The 24,964-nt window shown below is 41.6% G+C and overlaps 2 protein-coding genes across 10 annotated transcripts in view; both read right to left on the reverse strand.

Moving 5' to 3' along the window:
• Nucleotides 1–721: 721 nt before the first annotated feature.
• LOC138615924 (probable E3 ubiquitin-protein ligase TRIML1) lies at nt 722–2,505 on the reverse strand. Its single transcript, XM_069689805.1, has 6 exons — nt 2,482–2,505; nt 2,240–2,335; nt 1,836–2,069; nt 1,627–1,649; nt 1,388–1,530; nt 722–1,293 (listed from the first exon to the last, which is right to left on the reverse strand). The coding sequence occupies exons 1-6, from the start codon at nt 2,503–2,505 to the stop codon at nt 722–724; spliced, it is 1,092 nt and encodes a 363-aa protein (XP_069545906.1).
• A 2,122-nt stretch (nt 2,506–4,627) lies between these two features.
• ablim1a (actin binding LIM protein 1a) overlaps nt 4,628–24,964 on the reverse strand; it is a 41,017-nt gene continuing 20,680 nt past the window's right edge. For 3 of the 9 annotated variants that reach the window (XM_069690033.1, XM_069690031.1, XM_069690032.1), the window contains exons 3-22: nt 22,490–22,673; nt 20,787–20,896; nt 19,411–19,537; nt 19,191–19,284; nt 17,089–17,176; nt 16,267–16,331; nt 15,867–15,911; nt 15,201–15,278; nt 14,847–15,005; nt 14,566–14,610; nt 14,225–14,260; nt 13,970–14,099; nt 13,271–13,390; nt 12,425–12,529; nt 11,959–12,006; nt 9,684–9,769; nt 9,408–9,531; nt 8,164–8,225; nt 7,898–7,958; nt 7,037–7,647 (exon numbers count right to left, since the gene is read on the reverse strand). In XM_069690033.1, the coding sequence (XP_069546134.1) occupies nt 7,445–7,647; nt 7,898–7,958; nt 8,164–8,225; nt 9,408–9,531; nt 9,684–9,769; nt 11,959–12,006; nt 12,425–12,529; nt 13,271–13,390; nt 13,970–14,099; nt 14,225–14,260; nt 14,566–14,610; nt 14,847–15,005; nt 15,201–15,278; nt 15,867–15,911; nt 16,267–16,331; nt 17,089–17,176; nt 19,191–19,284; nt 19,411–19,537; nt 20,787–20,896; nt 22,490–22,673 (1,970 nt within the window). In that variant the 3' untranslated portion in view covers nt 7,037–7,444. Of the gene's footprint in view, nt 5,680–5,920; nt 6,002–7,035; nt 7,648–7,708; nt 7,741–7,897; nt 7,959–8,163; nt 8,226–9,407; nt 9,532–9,683; nt 9,770–10,522; nt 10,664–11,958; nt 12,007–12,424; nt 12,530–13,270; nt 13,391–13,969; nt 14,100–14,224; nt 14,261–14,565; nt 14,611–14,846; nt 15,006–15,200; nt 15,279–15,866; nt 15,912–16,266; nt 16,332–17,088; nt 17,177–19,190; nt 19,285–19,410; nt 19,538–20,786; nt 20,897–22,489; nt 22,674–24,964 lie in introns of those variants that run through there. The other 6 variants (XM_069690037.1, XM_069690036.1, XR_011310573.1 and 3 more) reach the window with 6 other exon arrangements.

Here is a 24,964-nt window from a genome sequence, read left to right on the forward strand (position 1 = left end):
TAAGATTTGCAGAGCATCTGGTCCAAATCAATTTATCAACAGCAAATCAACTTGGAAATTAACCAATGGATTAACGCAGAAACCCAGGAGCATAATTAGTGGGATCGGAACATGATGGTTTGGGTTACAATAAGTAATTTTACACGAGTAACATTATGTCACTTATGTCACATTGTGTAAGAATATTACGTTATGTACATATCTTACTTCAGTTTCCTAAAAGAAAACCATGTTCACTATTTCTTTCTAAAGGACTCAAACACCAGACCTGTGTTTTGCTCCATACACCCTCCCCCAACCACTTCTTTACTTGGAGTTGTACTTTGTCACATGACCTCCATCACCTGACCTCCTTCTTGAATACAGGTCATACCTGTGTGTACCAGGCTTCACGGACTCCATGGAAGAAAACCTGTTCCATATGTAGATACGAAGGGCTCATTCTAAAGTAGCAAACACACAGTGGCTCTTAGTTTCTGGTGATAGTAAACTGATTAAAATGTTTCTGCCAATTCTATACAATGGTACTTTTACACTGTCGACATATTAGCATTCTCACAACACCAATGCATGTACAGCCACACTGAACCCAGCATAGTTGTAAACTGTAACTATTAATAAAGTCATTAGTCACAACTTATAAACCATCATAATTGGTGCCTCATTAAAAAGTAGTGCCTGAGCAAAAGAACCACTAAAAGCTCATCTGTGCAGCTACTAATCAGAGATCACTGGTTGGGGATATAGCATTACAGATTCCAATAGGTTTTGCATTGTTGCCATTGTGGTCATGACCAGGACACAGGGCCAGGTGGAGGCAGTCTGAGAAGGTTCCTGCACAGAAGGAGAACAGGGGGGTCATTTTGTCTGCCTCAAGAAACGTCACCAATCCTGCAGGGAAACTACACAAAACACCAATCCGACAGAAGCGTTTGGTGTAAGGCAGCTGATGCGGCACCCCTCCATGCCAGGCTGTATACTCCCCGTCAAAGAACTCCATGCACCAGGACTCGGCTCCCCGGCCAAGCCAGCAGTCCTCGGTGGTGCCTTTGCGGGGAATGGTGGGGTAGGTAACACCAAGTTCCCAGTAGGTCTTCCCAGTCACGTCAATCTCCCAGTAATGGCGACCAAAGCTGAAGCCTTGCAAACTGATGACGTTAAGGGTGGTGTCGAAGCGTCCGGGGAGGTCAGGAAGTTGTTGCCAGGTGTCTGTGTAGGTGGCACTGTCACCTTGAGGAGAGATGATCAGCTTTGGGTGGGCCGTCTCTGGATCCAGGAACACATCACTGGAATCTGGAAACACATATTTAACATTTTTACACTGAACATTTGTCAGTTTAAAGAGGTCAAGGTGTCATAAAACTATAGAAATAATGTGTGAACTGACAACTATTGGTGAGTTTCTTGATTATCGGGGTTTGTGAGCAGATGAGCAGAAGCATTTTGTTGGTGAGGCTGAGGATCTGTTCAGCTTTAGCTTCGTCCAGACTCACTCTGCTCGGGTCTGTGCTGTTTAAGAGATCCATCACTCTGGGGAAGGCAGACCATGGAAACATGCAACATCACTCGCTGCTACACGGTGTCATAATGAAACTAATTATTTTAAGTGATGATTTGATTGCATACCTTTCCACTGTCTCCATGTCTTCCTGCTCAGGGTATGAAAAGAAAGACTGTAGTAAAGCAGAAAAAAATTTGGGATTAATTGGAGCAACTTCAAAAGGCAAAGGGTTTTATATCATATTACATTTTAGATTCCATGAATTAGACAGATATATGAGATTTAAATTATTCATCTTTAGTCCACTGGACTTTGCCACTGTCGAGTTTATCACCATTGTATCAGGCTCTGTGTCGACCTGGTTTAGTGCCACAGTGAGTCTGGCCAGGTCCTGTTCTATCTCCTGGATTAGAGAACAGTTCCTCTCCATGAGTCCGTCCAATGCAGAGACAGCGGCTCGCTCCTCCATCTCCAGGTGGGAGAGGGTAATCCTCAGGTCCTTGTCCAGGACAGTCTGGATCTCCTGATATTTCCGTATGATACTCTCCCTTATCACTGAGGACTTTTTCTGTGTCAGGCATAAACATTTCGCAGTTAGTTATACTGCCTGATCACAGGTATGATTATAGACTCAATGTTGTTGTTGCAGGATAACTGATAGGATGTTCAATTGACAAATCTAATGTCACAATATGGACAGAATGATTCTCAGCACTGACTCGTCTGACACAAACTTACTGTGATTTCTGATTGCCTCGCTGCCAGTTTCTTCAGTCTGTATTTCACTGCTTCTCTTTGCTTCTTTAGACACTCGTGGTGCTTTTCTAGTGTCTCCTGTGGGAAAGGTTGCACACATATTCAGCATAGCTCAATTAAACACGGTGGACCCAGCCAAATTAATCGCAGTGAAGTGCAGCTGCAGAAGCAGAAGCTCATTATGAGACTTAATGTATGCAGCAACAAAACAGAGATTGACTGACAGGTGTGTTTCCTCCAACAACCATCGTGTTTCAGTCTTTCTCTTCTACAATTTATTAAAAGGTATGTCATGTTTTTAGTATTTCTAGACTTTATTTTAAAATTTTGACCTCTTTGCTATGCCTTTTTACACGGATAAAAAAAACATTGCAGGAGAGGGTAAAGAACAAGTGTCACTATATGCAGATGATATGCTTTTCTATTTAACACTTTCTTTGGCAAACCAGTTCTATAATGTCCCCTGCTGTCTATTTTTGGTATCCAGCCTCCTTCACTTCTTCTGTCAAAAGCAGAGGCAGATTGTTTTGCCTTTCTTGTTCCTTACAGACCCTCTCACCCACCTTCACACAGTGGGTACATGATTTACTTTTTCTTTAACAAATTAGAAAAAAATAAAGCACTTTTTGCGGGCTCATTATATATATATATTTTTTTACAAATAATGTATTGTTGGTAAACATATCTAAACATCACACCATTACTCCCTCATTAAAAAGAAAAGAAAAATGACAGATCTTTTCATTGCATCACGAGTTAAAATCCCACTCAAAAATATGTATGGCTTATTGTAATTTCCCATGGATGTTTGATCTATACTGGGCAGGATGTTATCAGTGTAGAGTTTGCAGTAGAAGCCACTGGGAGGTTCATTCGGTCAGTTGGGAAACATTCTCTGTGATCAACCTAAATACAAGTCCAACACATGCACATCTAAGGTTTTTTTTGGAAGTCAGTATGATCCATTATGCAACTTACACAAGTGTGATGTGGAACTTAAGTGCACCTACTGTACACTGAGAATATAAACAGAAGAGACTCCTGAGGTAATTATAGGTGATGTAATTACTAACTCGTGGTTGAACACCTCTGCCAAACAGACTCATCATATATGTAATAAGTAATATATAAGTGAAGACTTTGAAGGAATCTTTAAATGTGTTCACATGATTGGCCAATGAAGCTGATTCTGATAGAACAGGGCGTTTTAGCCATGACAGCAGACCATGCCTGAAATATGGATGCAAAGTTTTAAAACGTGGATGCTTCACACACATCTTCAACCTGACAGCACAGAAAATCTATAAAATATGCAGTTTCAAGGTGGACATCCAAGATTAGTCAACAATTTACATGTGAAATATGGTCACGATCTCCCCTTCTGTTCCTGAGTTACTATATATTGTTAAATAAGGGTCAAACAAATGTTTTTCCAATTAGTTATTTGTGTTCAACTTTGTCATGTAAAAAAATTCTTAAATTATGGCCACCAACGTGTTTTGTGAAGTCACAGTGACCTTTGACCTTTGACCACCAATCAGTTCATCCTTCAGTTCAAGTGTTTACCCCAAATTTGAAGAAAGTCCCTGAAGACATTCCTGAGATATTACATTCACAGTAATTGGATAAATGTGAGTTCACAGTGATTATGACCTTTGACCCACAAAAATCAAATAATTTCATCCTTGGAACCAAGTGAGTGCTTGTGCCAAATTCACAAGAATGGGACGGATACCCCTAAAACATAATGGCTCGGAGGCATTAAAATGCTTTTTCTGTATTGCCACTGTGGTAACAATTAAATCAAAATCCAGCATTGTCTTTCAGAGCCTTCTTGGCACTGCTGTAGTGTTAAGGTGAGCAGCTCAGACATTTAATATTTATTGGGTTCCTCAACTGGTTTTAGACATAAAAGTCTCTTTACAGGTGCCGTATATGTGAATAAAAATGATTCCAAGCTGGTGGAAACACAAACCCAGAGGATAGACAACAAGAAAATATAAATACTATAAAAATAATTAAATGAATGCAAAATATAGTATGCTTTGGAAAACAGTGTATTATTAATGCAGTAGCGTACACAGTGTTTCAAATCTTTTAAAGCACAATCTGCAATAGCTACAGCTATGTACCCTAAATATTTGTTGAATAACAGTTGAATGTCATGTTAAAAGATGTTTCCTGACAGTGTTTGAGTAAATCAGTAGACTCCACCATCTGATTTGGTCCCATTAAAGTCAATCAGTCGTCAGATTATTCTCACTCTTTGTTAGATCACTAAACCTCTCACTTTATTGATGAAATGCAAAGAAAGAAAATAAACAGAAAAGAGGCGGAGTGTACCTTTGGTATAGCAGAGGATCATTATGGTTTGTGGTGATTTAAAGCTTTATTGGCTTAGATTTCAATACAACAAATGGCAGTGTGGGTTTTCATTTATAAAACAGTACTTTCAAATACAGTTGCTTCTTACATGAGGGGTCTTAGCTATTTGTCATTTACTTTTACGCTGGATATGGCATTAAAATATATTAAGATTTTTACTTCCAATACATGTAAAGGGAAAGTGTCTGGCCATGTTTATGGGAGCCTGAGAAGAGAGAACTTTTTTCAGTCAGGGTCAGATGAACGTTTTGTTCGTACCAGGGGAAGGAGGTGGGGTGATATGTCGGTGCTTGGATGATTAACTTCCATGTAGATCCAGTAAAACAGTTTGTGGGGCAGCTGACTGCTTTCCCGGTGATTTTTTTTTTTATTATTATTATTATTCAAAGACTCACTGAGCCAATTCTTGCAAATTTTGGACTAAAACCGTTTCAGCCCAAGCGAAGAAAAGCTGACACGTGTTCAAGCTTCAAGCATGGACATTTTCATAATGGCGCCATGAGGTTCTACTGTACTTACAAAGTTCCACAGGTATCAACAGCAACAAATAGTAGGAAGGAACAAGCAAGAAAAAAAGGAGAGCAGTTCCACTCAAAGCAAAGCAAGAAGTAAAACAAGCGCAGTCAAACCAAATAACATGACCCTATTTTTCAGTCATTCTCATTCTTTGTCATTTTTGAACATGGAAGAGATTCCCATTCGTTGTTTACTGTGCAAGTCTAACTTTCAGTTCGTAGTCTCGGGAAGCGCCAGAGCAAATAGTCCATTTCATGGCTTCCTTGATTATGTCAGGATAAAACAAAACATCAAAACAAAAAAAACAAAAACCAGAAGAAAAGGAAATAAACCAAAACCTACATCTAGATTACAGTTGTAGTGTGCTATCTGAATGAATGTACAGAATATGCATGCTGCTCTGAGTGCTAGAAGAGCTTGGCCTTCTTTTTCATGTCGTTGCGTTTCCACAGGGGAAGCCTGTCAAACTCCTGGATCTCCATTCCAAAGATGTCAAAGAACGTTTCAGGTGCTAAGTGGCGCTAGAATCGAGAACAAAGGTGGAGAAAAACAAAGGAGGGGAAGGGGACGGGGTGGGAGGGGTGGGTGGGTGGAGGGGGGTGTTCTTGGTTAGCACCGAAGCCACAAAAAAAGGAATCACTGCAAAAATGACAAGAAGCAATGGATACTGCACATTCCTTGCTACAGTTGTATTTGTGTAACACGTCATATTTACACAAAGCAGAGAAATGCAGTATTAATTGCAGGTGGAAAAACCGATACCTCCAGTCTGGTTCTGTCCACATCCCTGGGCAGTTTAGCTCTCCCTCTACTGGTTATCATGAGCATTTCATAGGGATACACCTTCAGGAGGAGACATTCATCAGTGAACAGGTCAAAGCTCAAGTTCAGCTTCAAAAACTTGCAAACCATCAACCAACAAAGCTATCAAATTTGGATTTTTATTTTTAAAATTTTTTTTTGTCATTCTGACTGTGACAAAGGGAACACTGGGTAGGAGAACAGGTATGTGACAGGAGGCTGACTGGGTTGTTTATTTAGGTTGTCAGGGGAATGCGGGTGCTATGGTGTGCACACTTTTTTTTTGGTGTTGAAACGTGCAATTAGGTAAAGGAAAAAACATGAAAACAGAGTTATGTTATTTTTTTATGGCTGTATTTTTAGAGGAATTTAATGCTGACTAAAAAAAGAACTAACATTAGTGATGTAGGCCAAGAAAATCCACATGGGAATGAAAACTGAGGTGCTTCTATTTTTCTAAATATCTAACGCCTTCTGTAACAGGAAGACAGCGGCTAATCATAATCATAACTGAAATGCTCAATAATAAGCAATTAGAAGTTCTTTGAAGCCTCTGACCAACTCATATCCACACAGTAACATGTAGACTCCCTTATATACTATGCAGTATATAGTGATATGAGTTGTTTGGATGACAGTCTAGGCGTTGGATTCTCCACTGTATGCTGCATACAGTATCCAGCCACTTTGAGTCAAAGCTATGTGCAGATGAGCATGGAGAAGCCAGCATGCTAAGCGCTAGAGTGACTCGGCAGCTCCTGTAGCAGCATGCTGAATCAGGACCCAGCTAATGTGGATCTTTCACGTCCAGTAAAAAAAAAAAATCTTTGACCTAACTATTTCTTCCACCAATATCCCCACACTGCGAGGGTAAATACAGAATACTCTTCACCCCCTTAGTTTGGGCTGCTCTCTTTTCTCTCAGTCGAGTTTGTCAAAGCTATAGGACTATAAATTGGCTGACAAATTTAGTCCTTATTTAAAGATTAAAATGCAATTAAAGAAGAGAACAATATATAATTGTATCAGTCTAGATTACAGTGTTGTCATCAGTACAAAAAGAAGGAGATACTTGCTTTTGGTTCCAACATATTAGGCATAGATACTCCCCTGTCCATCCTTGCAAGTGCTGCACGGCCATCCTTAATGTGCTAAAGAATAGAACATACACAAATGTAATATAGTGGAAGGGGACTGCAGGGTTAATGTCATGAATATGTCCACTAATGACAGTGGGCACAGCTTTCACTGGATGGAGCAAGTAGCTTGGATACTGTTTAGTATCTCATTTCAAGATTCAAGTTTTTTTGAATGTCTGAGTAGTTGTTTTTCTCTGGTGAATTTTTTATATTATATATTTAAATATGACATTTAGCTTGAGTCATAACATTGATAAACAATACACAAAACAAGACATGAGGCAATGATTGTACACTGCATTTATAATACACTGGTTCAGCTACTGGGCAAGTGCGTGTTTGCCTCTCATATGCGAGCCATTTGAAACAACTGCACCGCATGCCCTGTAGTTGACATTAAACCCACAGTGATGCAAGCATGTAGCAGGAGTGGGCGGTGTGCATTCAGGGCAAGGTGTATCTTGCAAAACCCACGAGCAAGCAAATATATGATGCAAAAATGAGGAAGCATGCCATGTGAAAAAGCAGATGAGAGACATACCTGAAACTCTGCAGGACAAAATGGGACAGAAAATGAGACTCACAGTTAATGGTTTTGCTGTCAAATCCCCTGCCAGACTACCATCTACAACACTGCTGTCCCTGATGACACATTATGCAAATAATTATGCAAATATTTCAGAATGCACATCCATTTATGTACACGTAGCAAGCCGTTTCTGGGTACTGATGCTGATTAGCTCTGGTGAATTTGACAAGAGATTTGTTTTAGTGGCTGTGTTTTGGGAGCAGCTCTCACCTCTGCCTCCTCCACACATGTCACCGTAGCTGTTGTACTGGGTGAAATCTGTGGACTGGGGCTGCAGGAACACACACAGAACAGTACGTCAACATTAACACATTGGCATTTCATGGCAGATTTAGGGCGATAATGTTTTTTGAGGCAATGATTTAAATGTCATTATTATCTATAAAACATACCCCCTTGACCCGGTTCAGGATAAAGCAGGTATGGATAGAAAATGAAGGAATTGTTATGTTTGTTTTTGTGTAATGCGTGCTCACCCGATGCAGCCCATTCCTTCCATAGCCAGGCAAAGAGTTAGTTTTGGTCGGAGAAGTTGGATCTGAAACATGATTTTCGTGGTTTTGGTCTGTGTGCTTATTTTAGGGTTAGTTTGTTTCCTGTATCACTCCTCGTGTCTCTCTCTACCCATCAGAGGTCCCCTATGTCTCATGCTGTCTCTCTCTAAGCCTGCCTGACACACCCACCTCACCTGCCCAATCAGCCCTAGCCGCTGTCACTTCACAATCACCAAGCCAGTATTTGTCGCCCCTTCAGTCTCTTCCAGTTTCTGGATTACTAAATCAGCCAGTCAACAACCTCCATCTCAACCTGTACTTGTATGTGTGCGGGTTTCCTTGTGTTTTCGACTAATCCTGTTTCCATAGCTGTGTTCCAAATGGCGTACTTGTGTACTAACACTCACTATTTTGAGTGCATAAGTGCACTCACACTGACAAGAATGGAAACATGCAGTGCACTACAAGTACCCATATGATGTACTCAAAATGGTCCAAACATTTAGTATGAAACGCTGGACATTTTTCACACTCAACAGTTGCCATCTTGGCTACGCGGCGGAAATGAATCAACCACCAACGCAAAGAATTTTCAAACTGCAGCAGCTGAGGAAGCTGCAAATGTCCTCAAAAAAGTGTTTATTATGTACCATACTGCTGCTAAACAGAAGCCATCAGTATGTTTATGAGTATTAAACAGAGGCCATGAAAACACGTTCATTTCTTGATAAAATAATTGAAACCAGCAGATATGTTGGCAGGCGATGCATTCAAACTTAACAGTTATTTCTGGTAAATGCAGAACGGCAGTGTGTGGTTTGAGACAACACTACCCTGTGGAAACTCAAGTACTACACAAAAAGGAGTCCCAATATGTTAGTGTACTAAGGGAAGTATGTCATTTGGAACACAGCCATTTAATTTTTAACTTAGCATTTCCCTGTTGTCTTTCCCAATTTGCCTGGACTTTGCCTTCTGTTTTACATCTTTGTAGGTAAAGTTTTGCCTCATCCTTCAGTCTCAAAGTCTTGCATTTCATATTTAAAAAGACATGGATTCAAATCAGGAATATTTACATTGAAAGAGAACTTTCACAGATTTATGCAATTTTACAATCCAGACATGTTACAATAAAACAAAGATCTAAAAGTGGTACACAGCACTGATGTGTTAAGGTACATTGCTGACAACTCAGGAACATATTAGCTGAGGAAGCTGCTCAGTACCTCCGTCACAGCTGGTCTGCTTCGGATCGTAGCGCTGAGCAGACAGGCTACGTGCATGTCGCTCCCTGATCTGCTCTTTTTCCATCTCCTCCTTCAGAATAAGTTTCCCCAAACCAGACTGAATCTACAAACACACACATTTAAATCATTTACAGTATATCCTCATAACATCAATACAAGGCACAACTATTACAATGCAAAACTCTTCAGTGATCATTGTGCATTTGGTGAAAACTGTAGCTACTGTAAGTGGATGATAAGTGTTATCCAACTGACCTTACTAAGATGTTCCTCCTGTAGCTGCTTTCTTTTCAAGGCCTCTTCCTCCTCCTCTTCTCTGGATCGTCTTCTCCCTTCTGAACCTACGGATTCCACACACAAGCCAAAAAAGTTACACAACACACACATATATTTACACACTCGTAAAAGACATACACATGTCCCTGGAGGATACCATGCTTCACATGTACCTACACAATACAACCGGATGAAAAGTTTCATCTACATTTCAAATGTAAAAGAAGATAGAAAAGATATGGCGGCATCGTGTGCCTGGAGAGCGGTGAGAAATACAGATAGTACATGAATAATAGGTGGACGGTTGGACACAAATGTGAGACAGAGTTGACGAGACAGACAAACAGGAGGACCCATTGGAATATTGGGTTACACTGACATGGCAGATGTTTACGCTTCATCATGCATGTCAAGATTTTACTGGATATCAAATACACAGAAAGGCACAATGTAAGACAGACAGACAGAAGTTTGAAGTCAGTCTCAGTTATCTCTGTCCAAGTCATTTGTGGTACTGTTGCGTAGAGCTGGAGCGCAGTAAAAGAACTTAAAATGGTGAAACCGATGCTACCTCAAGCAAAAAATAATGTGGCAGCAGCAGAAACTAAACAACACTTTGGCTTTGTGCAAGCAGAACTTAAAGGCAAATACTGTAAAGCCTGAATAAGAGCGTGAGCCCGGCATAAAGCAGGGATGCAGTTAAGCTATTGGGGGGAAGCTGGACGGAGGAAACAAGTAGAGTTAGGTTGTGGTGAGGTGTGTGTTGTACCGCAAGGAGGTAGCAGTGTGCAAACATGCCCATCGGGAGCCTACTGTACCTAAAACAGTGAGAGAGTAGGGCCAACGGTTGACCTCACTCCGTGAGCTGTCATCCGGAGAGGGAGCATGGGCAGCGGGGAAGGTGGCGGATCTGATGATGTCATCAGCAGACTTGCTTTGACGTGCTATGGCAGCTGTATCTAGGTTGGTAACCATGGGAACTGAGCTATCAGTGTCTGGGTCACAGTCTCAACCACAGGTAAACATCTTAGCATCTGCTCGTCAGGCTCAGCGATCATTTAATCTTGGATCATATTTATATATATATAATATAATACTGTCTACAATGTAGAAATGTCACTGTATAATAGATATCTTATGAGATAGGTGGCAAATAACTGATGGTGGGTAGTCGTCTGTGTGGTTTTAAGGATGTTTCAAGGAGGATTTTAGTGACATCTTGCACAAGGAATATTAAACCTGCTCATAGAAACATCACTTAATAGAAGAAAAGCCTCAAAACCAGCTGGTGTGTGTTGTGCATCAGTGAATTTCCATTTTAAAGCCAGACTATGTAACTTTTAAAAGAAGAAACAGCACATTCTCCACCGTTTACTGTTCATAAGAAATAAAACACACTCTTGTTCAACGCGATATGTTCAGAGGTTTGGTTACTGAGTGATACCACACAAACACAAAGATGTTGTGGTGATATTTAGCACATCACGGATAAACATGTCTGCAGTTTTATTACAAAAGTAAAACACATTCTGGCTAGTCAGGAGACATGTTTGCTTGCTGATTTTCTAACCTTAACCTGTAATTGTCACAACTGAGCAAATGTTACATAGCCTCGCTTTAAGAAAAGGCCAACTGGAATATAACTACTAGGATTTGTTAAAACGGACAAAGTGCAAATCAGAAGGAGCTGCAGGTCAGAGAGAAAGGGATTGGAGACAGACTTCAAACAGTGCTCGTACACTGACGCTGGGGGTGACTATGGTCAGATGAATACCCCGTTTCAGCTGTTTAACAAAAGAACTCTGAGCCCAGTTTAATAACATAATTACCCAGAGTAGTGGTTCCCAACCTTTTTAGTCTGAGGCCCTCCCACTGTGCTGTTGGATAAACTCATGTATACCTTCATCAATACCCAACCTTACTTTTCCAAATGTAAGAAACTATTGATTGAATAAAACCAGACATTGTAACAGAACTTTTTTCATACAATGGCTGTTAATTATTTAATCTGCAACCTTATTACTGAACGTGAGAACCATTTTTTCATTACTTTTAGTTTCCTTTTTGGACTTCTGGGCTCAAATCATGTGAGCAACTCCACTATCTTTCCACATACCCCTGGCAACTGCAGGAGTACCACTGAGGTATAAGTACCCCTGGTTGGGAATCACTGACCTTGAGTATTACTCTGAATCAGTCATTTTAACCTTTTCTTTTTACAGCATAGCAAACTATACTATAAGAGGAAAGGTACCGTGCTGTTTGTAGATGGGTGGTTTTCTGTAGATGTTGCTCCCTTGATCTGAAAACGATCAAACGGACACAGAATGACATTTACAGAGTATACAGGGCTTCTTTTATACAACTGAAAAAAAAAAACGGTTGTAAACCACGACACACTGGGATTAGTTTATGTTTTTCCCTTTTTCCTGTGATACATCTGTAGCCTATAGTAGTGAAAGACGAGGGGATCCCAAAGGAAGGTATAATGACAGCGATACGATACGATAGATAGATAGATAGATAGATAGATAGATAGATAGATAGATAGATAGATAGACAGACAGACAGACAGACAGACAGACAGACAGACAGACAGATAGACAGATAGATAGATAGATAGATAGATAGATAGATAGATAGATAGATAGATAGATAGATAGATAGATAGATAGATAAAAGAGGGGACGAGCAGTGACAGGGTGCGCTCCCGCTCCTACCTGGGAGGTGGAAATGTTTAGGGGTCTGAGAGAGAGGCGGGGTGACCGGCCTGCTGTCGGGCCTGAGCGGGAGGGGGGAGCTCCGGCCACTCGGCGGGTCAGTGCCTCCAGTGAGAAGAACCGAGAACAGAACACAAGCAGGGATGCTAAAGGGGGGAGCCACAGTCTGAACGGTGCAACACACAGGAACCAACTGGACCAGGTGATGTCATTCTAAGCTAATGGGACACATTCTGGTAGGTTCTGATGAGTGTGGTTAATGGGGCTGAACGGAAGCGGATCAAACTGGTCTCAAGACTTTCAAATAGTGAAGTTAAATACTTGGGAGATGCGTTATGAGTAATGAAGTACGATATGTGTTGGTGTAGCGTATAATAGGAGTTCACAGTTAAGAAGTTAATACCTCCCAGCATGCAATGGAAAACTTATATTACAAAACCTTTCTTTTTATCCCAGTTTACTAGAGTCCAGAGACTCATTCTGATGATATAAAAAAGTTAATAATCATCCAACATTCAGGGAAGTGTCAGCTTGGATATTGGATTTGGATTGCTATTCTCTCTCAAGTGCATGCAGAGCTGCAAAACACAAACACAAAGGGCCTGACAGCTACTTTGGCTGCAGCTGTGTTAGTCAAAGTTGAAGAAGTGCTTGTTAGTTAGTGAGGATACAGTGGCTTGGCTGCATGGGTTCGATCATTCAGGCAGGCAGTTATATTCCAATGAGAAATGGTGATGAATCCACAATGACAGATGACAGGAGGTAGCATTCCAGGTGACGATGGAGATGATGTGTTGCCTTGAAGTGGGGTGGTGGCAGCAGATACGAGTGGAGTGGGGCCCTTACCTTGGCTATGGGGGAGGAAGTGGTGTCTGAAAGGGGAGGTGGGGCGGGAGTCACTATTTCTGGAGCCCACACTGTTACTGCACAGGGAGGAGCAGAGCTTCTGCATGCCTGTCAGAGCCTCTGTGGGGAGGGAGGGTTTGGGACAAGGGGACAAATCCCCAGGACCAGGCGGCGGAGGTGTACAGTGTGGGGAGGAGGTGAGAAGGTGAGGAGCAAAAGAAAGGGAAGATATACAGGAATCATATGTTGAAAAGTGGAAATAAAAGTGGAAAAGTGGGATAAGATGTTTTAAAGATGAGAAACCAGAAAGAATATTACATTTTGAAATCAAACTTTGAATGTAAAGAATAACAAACTCAGGAGCACTTGCGTTGCTAAAAGTGCAAAATTGACTTTTAGGTTGTTATTTTGCAAAGGGTGAGACTGTTTATCATGTAAATCCAAATAAACAAATAACAACCTAAAGTAAATTTTAGTTGAATTCCCCTTTAAATAGATCAGAAGGAGGGAAGTGAGAACCTGAAGATGGGGGATAAGTGAACAAATCCTAAGTGTCCTCACAACTGTCGTCTACCTGAGCAGCAAAGATCCGATCGATCCACCTTATAAAACCCCTGAAATCTCTGATTCTATCAAAAACGCTGTAGAAATATACACATGCACACACATACACACACAATGATCTCTGTTAGGACTTACCTGGCCTGTGAAAATGCTGTGGTGACCGTGACAACGTAGGGGTGTAACCATGGCGATTATAAACAGGTGATCCTATGGAGCCCTGACTGGTGGACCTTTGGAGGATGCGTTCCCTCCTGTCGCAGGAGCCCTGACACACACACACACAGGCATACACAGATTAGTACACAAACTGCTGGGATGGTAGAGAATACACTGCATTGAATAGTATTTATATTGGATACAGTGGAAAGTGAATATAAACAGTCTGCTCACCTCACCGGGTGGGGTTGGCGACATGTTTCTTGAGGACTAAAAAGAATAAAAAAAAGTCTCAATTATAACTTTGCTTTAAATTAGTTTTAAGTATTTTTGTTTTAAGAACTTCAAACACATTTTTATGTCTACTTTACACAGTCTTTAAGTACATTTTTCAGAATGAGACAGATGGAAGTTGACAGAATGTAAATATCATTGGCTTTAGACGATATGATTTAAATCTTCCACATTTTTCAAATTATATATCCCCAAAGAAAAACACAGCCTCTTTTTTCTAATGTGATGCACACCTTTGTTCTCTCGGGTCATTTATCATCATCAGCACACGCTGATCTTACCTTGTCATCGGGTAAGGGGGAACGTTCCCTCCTGGCAGTGTGGAGCTGTGAGGAACACACAAGTTCAGTACCGCAAAAAAATCATTCATTAGTGAGAAAAATATCACACAAAGAGTCCTCTGCGTTCATTGATCCTTTTTTGTCTCTTTTTCTTTTTCCATGAGGAAAAGTCCTTTCAGAGCAACAAAGGGATAATTTTAGCGCAATTTTTCTTCATGCGGCGTAGTGTATGTGCACTAAGGTGGCGTACATGCAGGAAAAGAAGCATGCAGTGTGTTTACCTCTCCCACACTCTCTCGTCTCTCGTCTCTCTCATCCAGGGAGGTGGAGTACATGGGTTCATAGGTAATAAGATCGGGGCGCTCAATGTCATAAATGGCTTTGACTTTTGGAATGGCAGCTAGGTCTCTGTAATCAAGGATCTCATTGTCTACTTTTGCCTAGGGAGACAAGCAAAGACAAACATGCACACACAAGAGTAAAGGGAGATTACTACTGTCGCAAATTGTATTACAGGGCAAGGTCAAAAAGGGGAGGGATAAAGGAAAAGGTCATGTCTGACTAGACATACAGAACAATTGACAGTCTTGGCACAATCCGTTTACACATGAAAGCAGCTCTGGGACATTTCTTACATAGATCGTGTGACCCGGTGAGCCAGGTATGCTTGAACCAGGTCTGGAACAAATACTCTCGGACGACGACCTCGTGGGCTGAGAAGAAAACACACAAGTGGCTGTTAGTCACATTAATATCTGTCAGTCTGCTGTGATCCACAGCCCACTGCCACCTGCACATCACCTGGGATTGTTACTCAAAAACACTCCAACAATACACCTTTAGGCCTTTTACTGTATGAGCGATGAGAGGGAACAGCTACCCCTGTGTTTACGTTTCATGAATTACATGAAGTACTCTGAAATACTAACATGTCATCTCATGATTAGGTCATTCATTTGCAAATTTGCAAAGTGAATGAGTGCTTTAGTGCTGTGATTTGATGTTCTTCAGAACCTCATGCCTGTTTATGGGAAATGAAGAGTTTGGATGGCAGCAGCAGGTCTGAATGAGCTTTTCACCTAATGGGTAAATGGGAATTTTTTTTTTTAGAGAAGACAAATTAGTCACCAGTTTAAGGTGTTCAAAGACAGGACTGAATGGCTCAGTCTGACACACAGAGGGCACTGCAGGCTGTCTCCAGCAGATGGCAGCATACAGTGCATCGTGTCCTAATATATATAGAGATATACATGGTGGAACACAGGATGATGCCATCTCATAGCCAATAGCGAATACAGTACCTGCCTTTCTGTTTTTTGGAGGAATAAGAGGGACGGAGGCAATAGCTGTGGAGGAAGGGAGAGGGGGGTTCACAGGACATCACACAGGGGTTGTGCATCTCCTGCCCGACTCACAGTTCACACATACATCAGGGTGTCCACATGTAAATACGCACATGAACAAATACACACATACATGCAAAAGCACACACACACACACACACGCACACACACATGCCCAACACTGCCTTAATAAGGCAAATATTTAAAAACCACAGTAACTCATGCCTATGTAGGATCCCTTGTTAAATATTCTAAATTTCTATCCTTCCCTGTAGAGCATTGCCATGAGACTTGAACAGAAAGGTCTGTCGAGAAACAAAATAAAGGACGAAGGAGTCAGTGACACCCAAATTCCTACCCGCTCCCTGTGTCTCTCCTCTGTTCTGGTGGTGTTCTTGCAGCCAGGATGCCAAACTGTGGATCCTGAGCAGGATGACAGAAAGAAAACGCATTAATTACAACACATTGACATTATATATTCATATTTGGTGCATCATGAAACAGAAAAGATGACAAAGGAGACCCTAAACTGTTGAGCAGCTGAAATCCTGTCCTGTCACAAGAGTGGGATGACATTTCCCTTTCAAAACTCCAGCAACTGGTCTCAGTTCCCAAACCTTTACAGTGTTGTTAAAAGAAGAGGCGAAGCAACACAGTGGTAAACAAAGTGAGCATAAATTTTCATAAAACAATAACATTTCTCAGTTTCAACATTTGATATGTTGTCTTTGGTCTATTTCTAATTAAATATGGGTTTATATGATTTGCAAATCATTGCATTCAGTTTTTATTTACATTTTACACAGCGTCCCAACTTTTTTGGAAACAGGGTTGTACATTGTTGGTCTCTTAAATGATGATTTTTTTTTTTTAATTACTTATTCATAGAGTAACTTTGTGATTTGCTCCTTTTGACTGGCTATGGCTCTAAAGGTTTATTTCGTCCAATCAAGGTCAATAACTGCAATTCATTGCATCATATAAGTAGACATAGCATATTATACCAGACATAATAACAATATTGTTTGATTTGTAACTTATCTATATATGTATATTCACATGGTTGTTGTACTAATAGTGGATTTTTAAAGAGTTTCACACCAAGTTTTTCTCAACCTAAACAGGAACAAAAAGTTCTTTATTTTGACTTTTCAGCAACAATCCAGGTGGGTCTGCTCACCTTGCAGATACATCTCTTCTCCTTCTGTGAACATCTGATTGCACCTGCTGCATCTCGCACAGCTGGGGTGGTAGTGCTTGTCTCCAGCCTAGAAAACACAAGAGCACAAAACAAGCTTGACGTCACAGTAAAATGAAGATCAATGAAGGCGGCAGTAAAGCGGGTAAAAGGAGAGCTGCGACTTTCAGGAAATAAAGCCAGCGCTCCACCTGCTCTCAGCTACATTTCTTCCCTCTAACACCCTGTTATTGCACGGGATGGTTTCATCAGATTCACTGAACCAGTAACTGCTCACACTTTGAATAAATACTGTAGATGCCACTGACCGGTGGTGGGTGAATATGTTCTCTTAAAAATGCTGAATAGGACCTTTAAAATAACCCTTTCCTCCATACTTCATGGGGTTAAATGAAGATCTGAGAGCACATTGCAGTTTAAAATGAATTCCAGTCATACATCTTTCTACACAAAAACAGTGAGATTGTTCGTAATGAAAAGACCACCGTGACACCTACCGGTTTGACCCAGTCAATCTGCACTCACATATCTGAGTGCTCTGTTTTGTGATAACCTGCACAATATAATCCAATAAAATGATCTGACGGGCAAGAGCACCTGAATTTCCGTCTACTCCGATGTGGCACTTTGCATGTAGAGTGCTCCATTATAAAGCTTGAGTGATTTTGACCAAGGGGTGATGAATACCCAAATGAAATTTGGCCTGCTTTATAACAACCGTCAGTAACATTTCAACAGGCTAGTGGCCACTTACAGATATGAAGCCACTGACTAATATTTGTATTTTACATTTTAACTCGACGAAAAAATTGTCATAGATTATGATAATAGCTGCAACCTCATAGCACCACCTCCCCCATACTCTAATAATCTGAATATCCCTCTCAGATACTGTATAATAAAGGTACTTCTGCTATGTGTGTAGTGTCCCATTAAAGACTTTCCCTGCTTCTCTCCATCTCGAATATCTGCGTTAATTACTCCCACCCTTAATAAGCCATTCACACTGCACTCCCAGCAAAGCAGAGTACAGTATATGCCACCCACCGATGGTTGTGCAGTGTTTGACCTGAGTCTTGGGTCAGTGATTAGACCATCAGACCGACTGGTATGGCTTTGGCCCCCGCTGATCCACTGGCAGCAGCTCAGGGGTGAGATGCAGCAGCCTTTTCTTTATTGTCCTAAAGACCTGCCTTAGTGTTGGATTACTGTAAGCCTGCCGGGCTGGTTCGTGGTGACATTTTCATACGATTAAATGACACATAACTCGGTGTCTGATTGGATCACTGTCTGCAGAACAGACGGGCTCGTTGGAGGGACCGGCAAACGGAGAGGGCGCCAAGGACGGGAGCGTCGGTAACGTTCTATATAAACTCTGCTCAGACAACGTTAATAACGCTTTGACACGGAGTTTCATAACAGCCGCCTGGCAAACAGTATTAATGAATAATGATCACTTCTTAAATGCCACATCCCATTAGGTGTTTTATGTAATATTTATATAATTTACGGCAAAGCAAGCATGTATGAGTGCGTGGAAGCATGCAAGTTTAGGAAAGACATTAAAAAAAAAGAATTCTGCTAAGAATTAATCTTTTAGTTAAATACAGTCATGTCGAGAGTCTGTTTGGCTCTATGCTGAGGAGATTACACCGTAGATTATCCAACAACATTTTTAAATTCTGCTCCAGGCAACATCCTCTGTCTGTATGGGGAGCAGAATAGAGATGCTACAGTCCAGTAACAAAATGTGTTAACGATGCACTTATTTTAAAAAAAAAAACTCAAGAATTTGATGCCCTAAATTTCCTGCAAACCTACTGTAGGTGGTTTTACATTAAACTTATATGCAAGCTGTATATAAATAAAAAATTTAAAAAATTCCACATCAACTGCAGTCGCTCAGTCACCCAATGCTAAGGAGCCAATCAACAGGGGTTGGGTGCAGAGTTTGTGTGCGTGCGTGCGTGCGTGCGTGCGTGCGTGCGTGCGTGCGTGCGTGCGTGCGTGCGTGCGTGCGTGCGTGCGTGCGTGCGTGCGTGCGTGCGTGCGTGCGTGCGTGTGTGTGTGTGTGTGTGTCTTACCTCTAGCACCTTCCCTGTGATGAACTGATGACATGCCTCACACTGAACTCCAAAATGGATCTGGTAGTCCTTCTCACAGTAGGGGGCGCCATCCCTGTGAGGAGGGAGACACATGCAGACACTGAATACTCAACTGTGATGTATTATACAGCCTGTGATTCTCATGCAGGCTGGAATTTGACCAAACAGTCTGTAATTACAGAAGATATGAACTGCTTACTTGCTGATGTACTCCCCGGTCAGCACTTTGCCGCAGGCCTTACACTTAAAGCAGCCTAGATGCCACTGCCTGTCCAACGCAAGGAGAGCCTGTCCGTTCTTTATGTCTCGGCCACATCCTGCACAGTCTGCGAAAGCAAAATGAGCACGGTTTAGAAAACACCCCCAAAAAAAGTATTTTCACATCAGAAACTACATGTACAGGGTGATAAAAAGCTGGTAGACAGAATTAGGACTACTTTGAAGGTTTCTTTCTAGTAACACCTGCCTTTAATGGGCTCACAGTTGGTAGCAAAGGGATTAATTATTGCATGTTAAGAGACATCCTGTCACTTCTGAACCAAGACACTAGATGGGGATAGAGGGTAACCAGAACTGTTCTGACAGCTGCCTCTTTCTATCATCCACATCTCTCTTGCCATAAAAACTCCATCTATATCCAAGTAGGATCCTGAGGCTCTGAAAGTGCAAAGAGGTTGGTTTCTAAATGAACAATCTTCCTGTCATCTCTTCTTTAATGAATAGAGGGTGAAAGCAGCGCAGGGTCCACTGCAACCACAGGGGATGATAACTACGTAAGGCATAACAAGGTTGCGATGATGATGCGAGTAGAATCAGCATGTCTTATTTATAGGTGACCTTGTCTAAAAGCTTTTCAAACGGCAACAGAGAGACCAGTGGGGATGAGTGGGGAGAGACAGCGATGAAGGACCGGGAAGAGGAAAAGAGAAGGAGGAGAATGAGAGGAGTTGGAAGAGGAGGGGTTTCCAGGGGGAAAGGAAATGCATGGCCATGCATTATTTAGCAAGGCCTGTCTTGGTGTTATTCATAAAGGAACGTGGCGAGTTGAACACAAGGCTGTGCTTATAGAGAAGATGTGAGAGAGGCGGAGGATCTCCCTGAATGGTAACCTCCAAAAAAAAAATTGGGGGAGATTTTCATTTTTCCACTAAAATGTATAATAAACCTCTGTGGGTTTGAACAATGTTTGGCTGCACCTAATGAGTTTATAATGAATGACCCACCAACCGGCTGCAGCTTTATTTTTTTTTAGAATCATGACTCCATCATTATAGTTTTATGTTTTACGATTTGTGGTCGCAGTTCAATTAAATTCATGCAAATAAAGCGTGAGCAATATGAGCGATATAGACCTGAAAATTATTCTTCACAGCCTAAATATCACAGCTAAAATGACTTGCATCAACGGCATGCATGAATCATACATGGAGGCTACATTTTCCAGAGTTTTTGTTTTTCTAAAACCTTTAAATAACTACAGATAAATCACTGCAGTCAACTTTTCAGGCCCGTGTGGGAGCCAAAATAGCATCATGTGCATTAAATCGGTGTGTTTACGAGACAATGGCTACTTACTGCTGGAGCCCAGGATGTCCTTTGGTCCTGGAGACATGGGCTCGACACAGTACTGACACAGACAGTCCTTCCCGTTAAAGGTCACCCTGTCCCCGGCAGGGAACGGTCGTCTGCAAGGGGAGGGGTGACATCAACAACCAGTCAACAAGACATGAGCTGTGGCCCCATGGTAAGTGTTAGAGATTATTAACTGTGGCTTGCAGGTTGTCTGATGGGGCTGAAGATGACAGGAGGATGATGTGGATGTGTGTCAGCACTGTCTGCCTGAGGAGCCCATTTAGTCAGATGATGTAGATATGACACACAGCACACTACTGTACACTGTTGACTGCTGGAACCGCTGCCCCCCTCAGCTTTGTTTCTATTTCACGTCATATGACTCTGAGCATCATTACATTATTACTGTACTGGAAAGTCATGCACAAAGGCAAGAAAGTAAAATGTGAGTAGCTCTAGTGAAAAGCATTTGGTCAGAATATACACTTCATTAGGTGCACCATGCTAGTACAGGGTTGAACACCCTTTTGCGTTTAGGACTGCAGACTGGTGGTATAAACTCAACACGGTGCTGGAGATTTCGGACCATATTGTTTTGATAGCATCACACAGTTGCTGCAGATTTATATGCAGCAACTTCATGATGTGAGTATCTCGTTCCACCTCATCACAAAGGTGCTGTATTCGATTCAATTCAGGTGACTGTGGACACTGTGAGCTCATTGGCATGTTCAAGAAACCAATCTGAGATGGTAGGAGATAATAAAAGTATCAGATAAGTACACTTTGATCCTAAAGGGATGGACATGGTCAGCAACAATTCTCAGGTAGGCTGTGGTGTTTAAAGGATGTTCAGGTGGTACTAAAGGGCCCAGAGTGAGCCAAGAAAATGTCCCCTACACCATTACACCACCAGTCTTGTTGATACAGGGAAGACTGAGCCATGCTTTCATGTTGTTTACGTCAAATTCAGACCTGATCATCTGAATGTTGCAGAACAAATCGAGACTCATTATAATTATAATAAATTTTGATGACCCTGTGCCCACTGTAGCCTCAGTTTCCTATTCTTCGATGAAAGGAGGAGGTCCTGATGTGGTCTTCAGCTACTGTGATTAATCTACTTCAAGGTTCAACATCTAAACCCTTGAGATGGTTGTGCAGGAGAAACCAAATAGAACAGCAGTTTCTGAAAGACTCAAATCAGCCTATCTGTCACCAACAACAATATCATGACCAAAGTCCTTCAAATCACATTTGTTCCCTGTTCTGATGCTTGATTTGAGCTTTAAAAGATGCTCTTGACAATGTCCGCATGCCTAAATGCACTGAGATTCTGCCACATGATTGGCTGAATAGATAGATGCTTAAATGAGCAGTTGAACTGGTGTACCTAATGACGTGGTTGGTGAGTGAACACCGTACACAGTATACTGAAAAACTGAGAAAGCTAGCTTCAGTTTATGTTTTAAGCACAAATCAAATGAGGAAGACCGAGACACTTTGATGCCCCGTTTCCTTTCAAATGGTCACATTTTGCAGTCTTCCTTACTTCCCTCTCTTCTCTCCCTTATACCTCCTTCACACCTGCAAATAAATTCCCTGCTTGCTGGAACTCATTGCCATTTTGCAGTGCAATATAGTATTTTTAAAATTAAATTCTTTCGGGATTGACCTGTGTTTGATATCAAGAGTGGACGTCTTACTTGCAGATGGTGCAGACGAAGCAGGCAGGGTGGTAGGTCTTGCCCAGGGCGGTGACCACTTCTCCCTCAACAAAGTCCCCACAGCCATTGCATCGGGTGCCGTGCATGCGTTGGTAGTCCAGCGTGCACAGATAATCTCCATTCTTCATGAAGAAGCCTCCCTGGGCGAGGTCACAGCCACACACTGAACAGGACACACACATTGCCACTCTGCGAGTCAGGTCATTTAGTGCTCTGCTCATGTTACACATAACGCATCCAGCTATCAAGCCGCTCGACTCCTCCATGCATCACTGGTTTTGTTAGGACCTGCTAGTCTGTGTAATCCTGAGAGGCTCCATGAATGCGTGAAATGGATGCAGACTGGAAAAAAAAAATCTGTGGAAAAGACATTTGAACAACTCTGTGCATTGCACTAGAAAGTGTAACGTGAAAGCCTTTCATCAGCAGTGTCTCACACACGACCACACACACACCTTTGAAGGAACTCTGCATTTCGGGCTCATGTCTATTAATCAGCACTACGACTGCAAGGTTTTCTCATTGTCATTTTAGAGGTTGACTGCTCAATGCAGCAACAATTCTGCAATTGTCCAGCCCAGGAAATAGCCTTGATCTGTTTTTGAAGAGAACTGGCACAAAATGCTTCGTACCACATTGGCAGCTTCCTTCTATTCAAATGAAACCTTGTCCTCCGCACAAACATGAGAGACTGGCAAAGGCAGAACGATAAATTAGGGAACAACTGAAAGTTTGGGATATATTAATGTTGGTGTGACAATTTTTGTACTGTGTATTTGAATGTATTGGAGAAAACATGGCTTCTTTACATGACTTTACTACAGTGGCTCCATTATGTCAAGCAGAGAGTAAAAATGTGTGGCCCGTCACGTCTCGGCTGCTCTATCATGAAATACGCTAAATTTTAAGCCTGACGTTAGTTGACCATCATCTAATGTAAACCATCTTCAAACTGGATTTCACGATGTTTGCTTTTGGCTGCTGGCCTAAATCTTTTGATGAGCTCAAACCACAACGAGACTAAAACCTGAGGCTGTTTGCACGGATCTTAATTTGTACTTTACAGCAGTGCTAATAAGTGCATGGAAAAAATATGGCCTCATAAATACGTATTAAATGTATTAAATTATATTGTACAAACTGCAAATTATAATATTACATTATTAAAGGAAGTTAGGTTAAAAAATAAAAAGGCTGCATATTTTGTGTAAATTCAGCTCGTGCTTGGATCACATGTGGTTGAACGTACAGTATTTCAATGATCTCGTGCCCCACGCAGATCACGTTCGCAGCACCACAGAGGGAGCCTGGGAATTCAATCCTTTTAGAAACACCGTGGCTGAGAGGGAAAATATTTGTGATGTTTGAGATAACGCCACCTAATCATTCTTATGCAATGGGCTCCTCTAAATCCTGGGGATGAAAGGGAGTGGGTGAGGGAGAGAATCAGATTTAATTGCATTAGGGCGCAGGGATGATGAGATTAGCATGTAAGCTAACTGAGTCAAAAGAAAACCAGCAGTTGAGATTGGGTGGCCTTTGACTGAGATGTTCAACTGCCTCGGCTTTTCGGCAGATACATGCCATTACATATAATGCCTTTTTAGCAAACTTAATAGGGGCAACTTATGAAAATGAAATGAAAGTGAATTGTCGGAATTTGGAAGATTTTGGGGTTTAGTGCGTTTCATGAAATTAGGTAAAGTGGGCAAAAAGAGGGTATTTGGGATTTGTCTTTCAAGGCATAAAATCTCTTAATAATCTTTGAGTGTCAAGAAGCTCAGTCAGGCTGGCATGACCACAAATGACAATCATTATTTTAGTGAGCCGACAGATTGGAGAAGGACAACAGCAGACGTAAATTTAGAGCAAAGACGAGGACACCGAGTCTTACGACTGTTAAAGCTGTCCTCATGTCTTATTTGGCAACCTTGTGTACCATCACACACGCTCAAAAATACACACTTTTATCACCACCGACTCTCTGAAGACATGTACTGTATATCCACTTGTAAAGGACAGAATTAGGTACTAATCTCTGTGTTTGCTTGTGATATTCTGGGCCCTTGGCGAACGAAGCTAACTCTGAAACAGTGCTCCAGTCACAGATACCTACAAGAGCTTCAGCAGAGCAGGTCCAGCCTGGAGTGAGACCGCTTTGTCGGCCGTGGCCATCTACTTCTGTAATCATGACAGAATGCCAGATACCCGTCAGTAATGAGGCTAAACGCAGAAGTATTTACACCGTCGCTTGCTCGTCACAGAAGTCTTCAATTGAAGTAGTGAAGCTGAGTCATGGCACCATCTTGTTAGAAGAGGATGGAGAGGACATTGTGGCCTTTAGGGAGCTGATTGACTCCTACTTAACTTTCTAATATTGGGATGCATTTTGGGACAGTCACGGAAAAAAAGAACAATTTGTTCAGATTTGACCTCAAAGTGCCATCTGACACA

This window comes from Brachyistius frenatus, unplaced genomic scaffold, assembly GCF_029030835.1.
Source record: "Brachyistius frenatus isolate BFR_SWC_R1_liver_20210118 unplaced genomic scaffold, ASM2903083v1 Contig_8, whole genome shotgun sequence".
NCBI classification, from domain to species: domain Eukaryota; kingdom Metazoa; phylum Chordata; class Actinopteri; family Embiotocidae; genus Brachyistius; species Brachyistius frenatus.